The 12,431-nt window shown below is 37.9% G+C and overlaps 1 protein-coding gene across 4 annotated transcripts in view; it reads left to right on the top strand.

The window, feature by feature from the left end:
- Nucleotides 1-12,431, top strand: part of PTN (pleiotrophin) — a 108,666-nt gene that overhangs the window by 79,886 nt on the left and 16,349 nt on the right. For all 4 annotated transcript variants that reach the window (XM_005550876.4, XM_005550875.4, XM_045388325.2 and 1 more), the window contains 3 exons: nucleotides 1,657-1,772; nucleotides 2,986-3,159; nucleotides 5,278-5,439. In XM_005550876.4, the coding sequence (XP_005550933.1) occupies nucleotides 1,658-1,772; nucleotides 2,986-3,159; nucleotides 5,278-5,439 (451 nt within the window). In that variant the 5' untranslated portion in view covers nucleotide 1,657. The remainder of the gene's footprint in view (nucleotides 1-1,656; nucleotides 1,773-2,985; nucleotides 3,160-5,277; nucleotides 5,440-12,431) is intronic.

Raw genomic sequence — 12,431 nt, 5'->3', positions numbered from 1 at the left:
CTATTTACAATAGCAAAGTCATTGAACCAACCTAAATGCCCATCAATGATAGACTGGATAAAGAAAATTTGGTACATATGTACCGTGGAATACTAGGTGACGATAACAAGGAATGAGATCATGTCCTTTGCAGAGACATGGGTGAAGCTGGAAGCCATCGTCCACAGCAAACTAATACAGGAACAGGAAACCAAACACTGCATGTTCTCACTCATAACTGGGAGTTGAATATTGAGAAGACACGGACACAGGGAGGGGAACAACACATTCCAGGACCTGTTTAGGGGTGGGGGGTGAGGGGAGGGAACTTAGAAGACCGGTCAGTAGGTGCAGCCAACCACCATGGCACATGTATACCTATGTAACAAACCTGCATGTTCTGCACATGTATCCCAGAACTTAAAGTAAAATTATAAATAAATAAATAAATAAATAAATAAATAAAAATAACACTAATAAGAGGCAGCATATCCAATGCCACAGAAAAGTAGGAAAATTCACTGGCAAGGATATCACCTCATAGATATTTTTGAATGAGAAAAATAAATTAGAGAACAGAATAACCTCAATCCCTTATATACATGAAATGTTTTATTGTTCACACTAAAGAGAATGTTAAAACACGTAAACTAATCTATTACTACTTCTGGAAAAAAATTTATCAGCCTGTGACCATAGGTCATTACTACCATTTTTACATAAAGTGTAAAACACCACTAACACAGCAAATGGAGCTCAATAACTGCCAGGCAAGTTGCTGCAGCCATAGTTTGGTATAGCCATTGGGAAGTGGGTTGTCCTGGAGGTTGGACTAGACCTTCTCAAGGGTGTTTTGGCCAAGTAACCATATTGACACTAGGCTGTCACAGGTGGCTTCAAGTTCTAGGAGAGTCTTTCCAATGATATCTTGGGATTTCTGATTCACATCAAATGTGAGCATTTCCTATTATGAGTGAGTGTGAAGACTTTACCATATCTTAACATTTGAGGATTTTTAGCACGTGTGAGTTTATAAGTGTGTTTGATATGTGTCACAGGTGTGCTAGCTCTACTTCTGGGATTCACTCTTTGGTAGATCAATAAGTAATGGAATAGTGATAAAATGATAGTGATGATTATGACAATGATTTTAAAAAGGTCAGAGATATTGGTTGTTTTGTATGCATCTAAATAGAATCAGTAAACATATATTTGTATAGGTAATTCATTCATCATGTCTACTCAGATTGGTCTTGTGTACTGTGATGCCTTTGCTGTGGTTGTTTCTAAGATTGTCAGAAATTTTGAAGATGGCTATAGTTGTCGATATTACCAAGTGATGCTATCAGCAAGGCTGTAGAACTGTGTTCAAATGCATGCCTTCAAAGTTCTTTTGCTTCCATAATTTCTGAGTCATACTTAGCAAATGGTTGTGAAGTCTTATGTGAAGAACTGTTGCATTTTGTCAGTGAATACGTGATTGATTGCAGAAGAGCACTTATTTCAATGGCTGTTGGTGAGAATAGATGAAATTCTACCCAAGATAATTGATATGAATCTTCCTGAAATCTAACATTCCAGAAATGGAAAGTGGAGCCTTTCATCAAGGGGTTCAATGAGTCTTCCTCTCTGACTTAGGTTAATGCCACCTTCTTCTCTTTCTCTGTTTATTCCTAGAATGCAGGCTCAACAGTACCAGCAGCAGCGTCAAAAATTTGCAGCTGCCTTCTTGGCATTCATTTTCATACTGGCAGCTGTGGATACTGCTGAAGCAGGGAAGAAAGAGAAACCAGGTAAGCAGTAGGGTTCTGAAGGCAAGATGCTTCATTGATTAATGTCCATCTAGCCTAATTACCTGCTTTTCCTTCATCTCTTCTACTCTGCCTCTCTCCCTTCCTATTCCTGTATTCCTTCAATCTTCCCTTTTTAAAAATAATTATTTAGAGGAACCTAAGAAATATCCTGTCTCCCATTGCAAGTCCTGGATTGCATGACGATGATGGTCATTAATATAATGATCAAATTAGCAGCTACTATGTATAGAACATTGACCAGCAATCAGGTGCTTTATTATGTTACCTCTCTACCTCAAAAAAAAAAAATGCACTGCAACTTGTTTTTCTCCTTAATTTCAGATTTACAGAGGAGGAAACTGAGGCACAGAGAAGCTAAAGCACCTTCTCTACGCCACTCTCAAAGTCATAAGTAGGCTGTGGAACTGACAGTCTGTTTAAATCTGTGATCCACCATATATGTATGATGTCATTCCTTCTACAAGACAGAGAAAGGAACAATAACTTGCACTGAAATGGCTCATTTGACAACTGTTATTTCTTTCTTTTTTTTTTTTTTGAGATGGAGTCTTGCTCTGCCACCAGGCTGGAGTGCAGTGGTGCAATCTCAACTCACTGTATCCTCCATCTCCCGCAATTCTCTTGCCTCAGCTTCCAAAGTAGCTGGGGCTACAGGCATGCACCACCACGCCCAGCTTATTTTTGTATTTTTAGTAGAGTTGGGGTTTCACTATGTTAGCCAGGATGGTCTCGATCTCTTGACCTTGTGATCTGCCTGCCTCAACCTCCCAAAGTGCTGGGATTACAGGCATGAGCCACTGGGCCCGGCTGACAACTGTCATTTCTAATAGAATATTTTCTCAATTTTTAGGCTTAACTATTTTTGATCATCTCTTCTTTTATAGAAATATTTGCTTCTAAAAGGAGATGCCACTAAGTCACTTAGCAAAGTCTCTGGCACATAGTAAGAGGGAGTTAAATTAATACTAGTTTTAGCTCTTTTCTCAGTTTTCTTTCTCTCTTCTCTTGATCATTCTTTGGTTCAATACTTTGGTTAATATTCGTCATATTTCTATTATTCACTGGACAATAAGGATAGAGATTTAAAAAAACACACAGATCCTACAATTAAGGTTCTCAGGAATGAACTTGGTTATATCTGGAAGTTAAGGAGTTTTCTGTATGTTGATTAGGTTTTCTTCCTTTCATTCAGAAAAAAAAGTGAAAAAGTCTGACTGTGGAGAATGGCAGTGGAGTGTGTGTGTGCCCACCAGTGGAGACTGTGGACTGGGCACGCGGGAAGGCACTCGGACTGGAGCCGAGTGCAAGCAAACCATGAAGACCCAGAGATGTAAGATCCCCTGCAACTGGAAGAAGCAATTTGGAGGTAAGCTTCATGCTACTGAGTTAATCTCCTACCCTAAGATAATTCTCAAATTTTTCCACCAAATGTCTTTTTAAGGATGAGTACTTTTTATTTTAAATAACTTTATCTTATCAGACACAAAGTGACCAGATATCTTTCCCAACCCCAGTGTTTCTCAACTTTGACACTGGTCCCATTTCAGGCCAGGCAATTCTTTGTTGTGGAGGTTGTCTTGTGCATTTTAGGGTATTTAGCAGCATCCCCGGCTTCTACTCACTAGTTTCCAGTAGGATTCCTCACCCACTCCAGATGTGAAAACTAAAAATGTCTCCAAATATCTATGGCCAAATGTCTCCTTGTGGTCAAAATCATCCCTGATTGGGAACCACTGCCTTTCCAAAGGGACATAAAATATATCCTTGATTCCTCCTAATAATGTTCGTTGATATATCTTCTCTCTCCTTTCTTCTATTTCTAAGTTCCTTTGATTTCTCCTTTCCCCTTTTCTTGTTTATTCCCCTTCTTCTCCATGTCCCTCCCTGTCACTTTCAGGCCTTCTCTCTCATTTGATCCCTCCCCACCCTCCACACAGGTTCACAGATTCACTTATTGAGTCCAGCAGGGCTGCTCACAGTCACTTTTCATAGATCTTTCTCCCACTGGCTAGAGTCAGTCTTATGCTGGCCTGATCTATCTATCTGAGACAGGATCTGTCAACACTTTCAACTTTATATCCAATATTGAACCCTCAAATAACCTCTTTCTTCCACGATCCAGAGTTTTTGTCTTTGGGGACATGATTCCTGAAATGTCCTACCTGTGTTCTGTGGAAATGCACTGTGGCCCATAGACAAGTGAGGAAGAACAATGGATGTATACACGTACATCTTTTTCTCCCTCTGTAATCTTTGGGGTATTTTCTATTTGAATGGAGATAGATAAGTTCTATAAAAGTGTGATGGAGAACAGGTACATTTGGTCTTAAACTGTATCTGGGTACCTCAAAAACCTATTTTCAAAAAGTTTAAACGGTCTATCTTAAAGACTTATATTGAAAATATTAAATAACTCTCAAATTCAACAGTAAACAACAAAACAACAGCAACAAAAACAAAACAACAAAACAAAACAAACAAAACTTAACAGTTCAGTAAGAAAGTGGGGAAAAAACATTAACAGACCTTTTACCAAAGAGGATATATAGGCAACAAATGAATTCCTGAAAATGTATTCAACATCTTTTCCTTATTAGGGAACTAGAAATTGAAACCATAATGAGAGATCACTCTACATCTATAAAAGTGGCTAGAATAAAAAATAGTGACAAGACGAAATGCTAGTGAGGGTGCAGGGAAACCAGATCCCTTATATGTTGCCAGTGGAAATTGTAACGTGGTACAGCCGCAGTGGAAAAAGAGTATTGCAGTTTTTTACAAAATGAAGCATGCATTTACCATGTAACACAGCAGTTTCTTGGTCATTTATCCCAGAGAAATGAAAACTTATGTTTCCACAAAAACCTATACATGAATTTATGCAGGAGTTTTATTTGTAATAACCCAAAGCTGGAAACAACTCGGATGTCCTTCAACTGATAAATGGTTAAACAAACCAGGGTACATTGGCACTGTAGAGTACTACTCAGCAATAGGAAGAAACAGACTATTGATGCACCCGACTTGGGTGGATCTTCAGGTAATTATGCTAAGTAAAAAAGAAAGCCGATCTCAGAAGTTTACATAGTGTAGAATTCCATTTATGCAACATTTTTCAGTTAGAAAAATGATAGAGCTAGAGAACAGATTAGGAGTTGCCAGGGATTAAGGAAGTGGGGAAGGAGGAAGGTGGCCAGGCCATGACTATAAAGAATGACCCAGTGTTGTGTTGGGACTGTATATTAGTGGTGTATATTAATGTATATTAATGGTGTATATTGATGGTGATTGCATGCATGTACACATGTGATAGAATTGAACAGAACTCAATACACACGCATACATTCTGTATTGTTTCTTATAGCTGCACATGGATCTATAATTATTTCAATAAAAAAAGTTACAAACAAAAGAGTGCCTTTATTATCCTGGAAGTACAATAGGATCTATCAAGGATTTCTGTTTGGTTCTACCCTGCCTTTAGCGGAGTGCAAATACCAGTTCCAGGCCTGGGGAGAATGTGACCTGAACACGGCCCTGAAGACCAGAACTGGAAGTCTGAAGCGAGCCCTGCACAATGCCGAATGCCAGAAGACGGTCACCATCTCCAAGCCCTGTGGCAAACTGACCAAGCCCAAACCTCAAGGTAAGTCCTTGCCATTATACCACAATTTTAATGGATTGATGGACTCAGGCAAGATCTGGAAAACCCACATTTTCCAGAAGGAACTATTAGGTGAATTACCTGAAGAAAGTGACTGAAAAAGTCCCCTACACTGAGAACCACAAAAATACTTTAAAGCAGGCAGTCTGTGAGTGCAAATTGAAGTCCTCTGCATAAATGAGGGGATTGGTACAGTCTCCTAATCCAAATAAATAACATAGCAAAAGAAGCCGGCTAAGACAGTTGTATGATGACCATATATTCCAAACTCTTAATTGGAACTGTATCCTGACAAGAAAAACAAACTCAGAATGTTTATAAAGGGGACAATTTTAACTCAAACTTCTCCCAGATTGTCTGAAATATAGTTTTCACAAAATCAGGAAAATTATTTTACATTTTCCCTTTATTCACTGCATAACTTAATGGGTTCTGCACTTCTTTTCAGAGCCTTTATATTTTTTTTGAGTTCAATTTGATTACCAGCTACATTCATCACAGAATTTTTTAATGACAGGCATCTGTATCTCCCAGAAAGTCAGGCTCTGCTCACTTGCTGGAGAAGGTAAAACCAATCATTTTGGCCATGAATTCATACATACAAGGATCCCAGCTGAGGGAAATAAACTCTTTTATCATGGCTGTTATGGTCTGAATTGTGTTTCCCCAAATTCATATGCTGAAGTTTTAACCCCCAGTACCTCACAATGCCACTGTATTGGAGACAGGGTCTTTAAAGAGGTAATTGAGATAAAATGCAGTCACATGGGTAGGCCTTAATCCAGTGTGGCTGGTGTCTTTGTAAGAAGGGAGATTAGGACACAGAAATACGTAGAGGGAAGACTGTGTGAAGACAGAGGGAGAAGAATGCCATCTACAAGCCACAGGGAGAACCTTCAGAAGAAATCAGCCCTACAGATGCATTGAAGAAATCAGCCCTACAGATGCATTAGGCTTGTAGCTTCCAGAACTGCAAGACAATAAATAAATTTCTGTTTTTTAAGCCACCAACTCTGTGGTACTTTGTTATGGCAGCTATAGCCAACTAACAAAATGGGCCTCAATGAACTCAATTCAAATACCTTCTTGGCCTTTACTCATATATTTCAACTCTAAGATGGTCCTGAAAATTCATACTGCCAGAGAAATTGTAAGGAGAGATTCAGAAAAATGACCATGTAAGAAATGCTCATAATAAATAAAAATAGAAAAAAAATCTGCAGAAGCTGAGGGAGATTGGCTGGTTTCCTGCTGGTGACCAGAAAGGACTTTATTTTTCACAGGCCTGGCTTTTTGGCCTCTGATGGAGTTGTCCATAGAAATGGTTATCTCCAACTTCAGGATGGCCAGGTACAGGCTGGACCTGCAAATGGTGAATCTAGGATTAAGGCTGCCCTTTCCAGATCTTGGAAATCTCTACCTGTTGTCCTATGGTTTTAGGAAGGCATGAAGCAGGGCTGGAGTGACTGGAGTGAGTACTTATGCCGACTTCCCAAATGTCATTTGTCCAGAGACAACCACATAAATCTAAGCCAAATCAGGGCCATAACTACTAAGTGAAACATTTCCAAAAATGGCACAACTCAGAGTTACTGTCATCAAAATAATTTATTTTTAATCCAGCTGTAGAACCAAACTATGCAGCATAAATACAGAATTGAAAGGAAAAGAAATTAAAGAAGCTTCCACATTCTGGCACAGTGATGCTCAACCTGGGCTGCACATCAGAATATTGTGTGGGAACGTGCAAAATTCCCAGTGCCCAAGTATAGCACAGACTAACCCAATCAGCATCAGTAGTTTAAAAATTGTAAATACATCTCAGAAGGTTTCAAGATGCAGCCAAAATTGAGAACTGCTGCCCTAGTATGGAATCCGTTGACAAGAGACCACACACACATGCATGCACATGTCACACACACACACACAGACACACACACAGACACACACACATGTGCACTGTCCTGTTATTTCCTATGGGAAAGAGAAAATTCAACTTAATAATAGGGGAGAAAAACTGGGGACATGATTAGGTGGAAGATAGTGGGGCTAGATGAACACATAAAATGGTGAAAAGTTTGGAATGAATGGAACACAGCAGGGAACATGATTAAGAGAGACCCCTAAAGGATATATAGGAAATAAGTGAAGTCTTCCTTTTACCTGAACTGTTGTATATTTCACCTTTATACAGTATCTCATCTAATAATGAACGTTAAGTTTGTTTCAGGCTTTCAGCTTGAAAAAATGACACTAAAAATATTTCAAGTGGGTAGACATTCTGTAATATTCATATATAAATAAATTATGGTTTATAATTAATTGATATAATTAATTGAAAATGTGATTACTCTGAGTTTTATATTTCGAACTACCAGTTATGCAATTTATAAGTCATTAAAATTCATCCTTCCCTTTGTGTATAACATATCTTTGTTAAAACTAACCAGTCTTTTCCATCCCCACAGTGGAGAGTTTTATAAATGCTGTTTTGGTACTGAGACACTCTGCAAAAAGAATATATATATATATTTTTTTGATACAGTCTCACTCTGTCACTCATGCTAGAGGGCAGTGACGCAATCTTGGCCCACTGTGACCTCCGCCTCCTGGGTTCAAGTGATTCTCCTGCCTCAGCCTCCTGAGTAGCTGGGATTACAGGCATGTGCCACCATGCCTGGCTAATTTTTTTGTCTTTATAGTAGAGACAGCATTTCACCATGTTGGTCAGGCTGGTCTTGAACTCCAGACCTCAAATGATCCACCCGCCTTGGCCTCACAAAGTACTGGGATTACAGGCGTGAGCCACCATGCCTGGCAAAAAGAATATTCTTATTGTAGGAGTTGAACCAGGAAGATGTGTCAGATATAAAATCTTTGTAGGGGACACACACACACACACACACACACACACACACACACACACATACACACACATTCCATGGCATATTTTTCCTAGTTTAAACCAAAATGTAATGAGTGGCATATGTGAGTTGTATTTATTTTTGTACTATTTTTCTCAAATAAACTTGGATAGATATTACAGCTTTTCCTTTGCACATCTCTAACTTTAAGATAGCTCACATTCTACTAGTCAATGGGAAAGCAAATAGTAATGAATGGAATCTGTACTATCATTATCGCTATTCAGTTTCTACTGCTATACATTGCTCTAGGTGTTTTCTATACAGTAAAGTCCATATGGGACTTAGAAAGTCCCATATATCCTTGCAGGTGGGTATTATTATGAAGGAAACTGAAGAACACTGGTTAATTTATTTGACCAGGGGTATATCTCTAATAAATGACAGTGCCAAGATTCGTCTAACTCTAAATTCATATGATCTTTTGTATTCTGCTGATTTTTCACCTAAATCACAAAGGGGTATGAACTAACCTCCATGGGTTTTAATTTCCTTTGAAATAGGAGAAGGTGAACTTTGCCTTTTTTCTTTTTAATTTTTGTGGATATATAGTAGCTGTATATATTTATGGGGTACATGAGATGTTTTGATACAGGCCTGCATATGAAATAAGCATATAATGGAGAATGCAGTGTCCATCCCCTCAAGCATTTATCCCTGGAGTAACAAACAACCTAATCACACTCTTTACGTTATTTTAAAACGTACACTTATTATTGACGATATGGTCACCCTGCTGTGCTATCAAATAGTAGGTCTTATTCATTCTTTCTACTTTTTTGTACCCATTAACCATCCTAACCCCCCATCACTACCCTTCCCAGCCCCTGGTAACCATCCTACTCTCTATGTCCTTGAGTTTGTTTTGATTTTAGATCCCACAGATAAGTGAGGACATGCAATGTTTCTCTTTCTGTGCCTGTCTTGTTTAACTTAACCTAATGACCTCCATTTCTATCCATATTGTTGCAGATGACTGAATCTCATTCTTTTTAATGGCTGAATTGTACTCCATTGTGTATATGTACCACATTTTCTTTATCTGTTCATCCATCGATAGACACTTAGGTTGCTTCCAAATCTTAGCTATCGTAAACAGTGCTGCAACAAACGTAGGGGTACAGACACCTTTTCAATATACTGATTTCCTTTCTTTTGGGTGGAAACCGCAGTAGTCATTTAACGAAGCTTTTCTCAAAATGATGCATTTATAAATTATTTCTTCCTTCAGGAAAGAGTACATCATCAAAATTTTTTCTTATTTTAATTCAATATGTGAAGGACATAGAGAGAAGTCGGGAACTCACTAATTTTTGGACACTGGGGTAGGAGTCCACTGGGTAGCTCCCAGTCATTTAATTTAAGCCTTAAAGCAACTTTAAGCATACATTTTATTTATCCTACTTTATACATGAAAAAGCATAGTCTCAGAAATGTTAAGCAACTCACTTGAGGTTTCACAGCTTGCAAGCTGCACAACCAGATTCAAATTTAAAGTCAGACGGATACCAAAGACCCACTGCCCTTTCAATTGTACAATACTGCTTCTTGGTATTATAAGCTCAGGCAACTCTGGTCATAGTTATTAGATGAATCTTTATGTCTAGAAGCTTTAAATGGCAGAGCTTCTGGGGACCTTGCCTAATGTCTGGTCTAATACCCATAGAACAAATGAGGACAGAGAAAATCAATGACTTATCCGTGTCCATTCTGTTTTCTGGTAGTGAGTCAGTCCCAGGTTTTGTTCTCTTTTGATGTCATTTTTCTGCCTTATTTCAAACATGAGAATGATAGGAAAGGGACTTTTTATAGTGATCAGTAAAAGGCATTGCAGTCATGAGGAAAATCAGTAGTTTTCAAAATTTGAGTTTAATTACAGTCATGTGTCACTTAACAACAAGGATATGTTCTGAGAAATGTATCCTTAGGTAATTTCATTCTCGTGTGAACATCATAGGGTGCACTTATACAAACCTAGATGTGTAGCCTACGGTGCACCTAGGCTGTAAGGGATAGCCGATTACTCCCAGGCTGCAAATCTATACAGCATGTTACTGTACTAAATACTGTAGGTTAAGTGATAGCTATTTGTGTATCTAAACATGTCTAATTATTGAAAAGATACAGCAAAAATATGGTATAAAAGAAAACATGGTACCTCTCTGTAGGGCACTTACCATGAATGGAGCTTGCAGGACTGGAAGTTGCTCTGGGTGAGTCACTGAATGAACAGTGAGTGAATGTGAAGGTGTAGGACATTAGAGTACAATACCATACACTCTCTAAACACGGTACACTGAAGCTACACTAAATTTACGAGAAGATATTTTTCTTTCTCCAACAATAAATGAACCTTAGCTTACTGTAACTTTTTTAGCTTATAAACTTTTTAATTTTTTTAACCTTTGACTCTTTTAAAATAACGTTTAAAGTTCAAACACATTGCATAACTATAACAAATATATTCTTTCTTTATATCTTTATTCCATAAGCATTTTTAGTTTTTTAAAACTTTTTGTTGAAACTAAGACCCACACACACATTAGCCTAGGTCTGCACAGGGTCAGGATCATCAACATTACTGTCTTCCACCTCCACATCTTGTCCCACTGGAAGGTCTTCAGGGACAGTAACACATCATCTCCTATGATAACAATGCTTCCTCCTGGAATACCTTCCAGAGGACTTGCCTGAAGCTGTTTTACAGTTAGCTTTTTTACTTTTTTTAGCAAGAAAAAGGAATACATTCAAAAATAATGATTAAAAGTATTGTATAGTAAATACATAAACCAGTAACATAGTCATTTATTATCACTGTTAAGTATTATGACTGTACATAATTGTCTGTGTTACTTTTATAAGACTAGTAGTGCAGTAAGTTTATTTACATCCGCATCACCATGAACATGTGAGTAATGTGCCGCCTTCCAATGTTAATCAGTGATAGGAATTCTTCAGCTCTACTGTACCCTCATGAGACCACAGTTCTATACATGGTCCATCTTGGTTGAAACATTGCTATGTGGTGCGTAACTGTATTACATATAATCTAGTCACTCAGCTCATCATCAGAAAGTGCCTTCTTTTCCTGTCTTTATCATTCTAATCAAACATACGATCAGTATCTGTTTTGTTTGTTTGATTTTTGTTTGTTTTTCATTTTAGAGAACTTCTTTGCTTAGTTCCTGACCACTTTGGTTTTGGGAAATAGCTGTGGATTAATATGCAAACCACTTGGTTTTCAGTGTGAAAATCATACTCTTTAAATTTTAGAATGAAACATAAATATGTTGGCAAGTCAGTGAATACCCAGCATTAAATTGAGGAAAGGCTGGAGAATATCTTTGCTACTTGATTGGTAATAATAAAGCTAAAAGATTAAGTGACTTGGTTAGGAGATAGGGAGAAGCGTAATATCGAGTGTTGCTATCCAAACACCAGGAAATTACTAAATATCCCACAGACTTTGGTTAAAAATTGCCTTAAAATTCATCATAGTCCATTCTAACAACATTACCTCTTGAGGTATAGAAGCAATCCTTCTTTTGCTGTGTCAATGTCATACAGATTCCACACTCTAGCCTCAGTCTGCAATTTCGATACTAGATGTGAAGTTGGAAACCCTTGGTTGAAGATTGTCTTGGGTTAGAATCCCACTTAACCTGAGGAGAGCTTTTAGTTATTCACTTTGATATTCTATACTAAGAAGCAGAGAGAATATTCATGCTCTTATGCAGAAATAAGAATTGAAAGGTGCACATCGGGAATTTAGCTTTCCCAGGGATGGAGGCAATATTACTCTGGGAAAGGTTCATTGCCTGACTGAAAGATTGTAGCTGGAATTTGCTTAATGATTACCAGAGTCTGGCAGGGATAAATTGGTGAACAATTGTGTTGGACACTTGAGATTTTAATTTCTTAAGAAAAGAGATTGAGTTTAATTAATATAGATTAATTAAATTAGTTAAAACATTGTATCTGTCAAAAGCTTTTAGATACAGCGAGATCTACTCTAGCTCGTTAAGCAAAAGAGGTCTATTCAAGGGTATT

Source organism: Macaca fascicularis, chromosome 3, assembly GCF_037993035.2.
Source record: "Macaca fascicularis isolate 582-1 chromosome 3, T2T-MFA8v1.1".
NCBI classification, from domain to species: Eukaryota; Metazoa; Chordata; class Mammalia; order Primates; family Cercopithecidae; genus Macaca; species Macaca fascicularis.
This window is presented reverse-complemented; position numbering and strand designations above follow the sequence as displayed.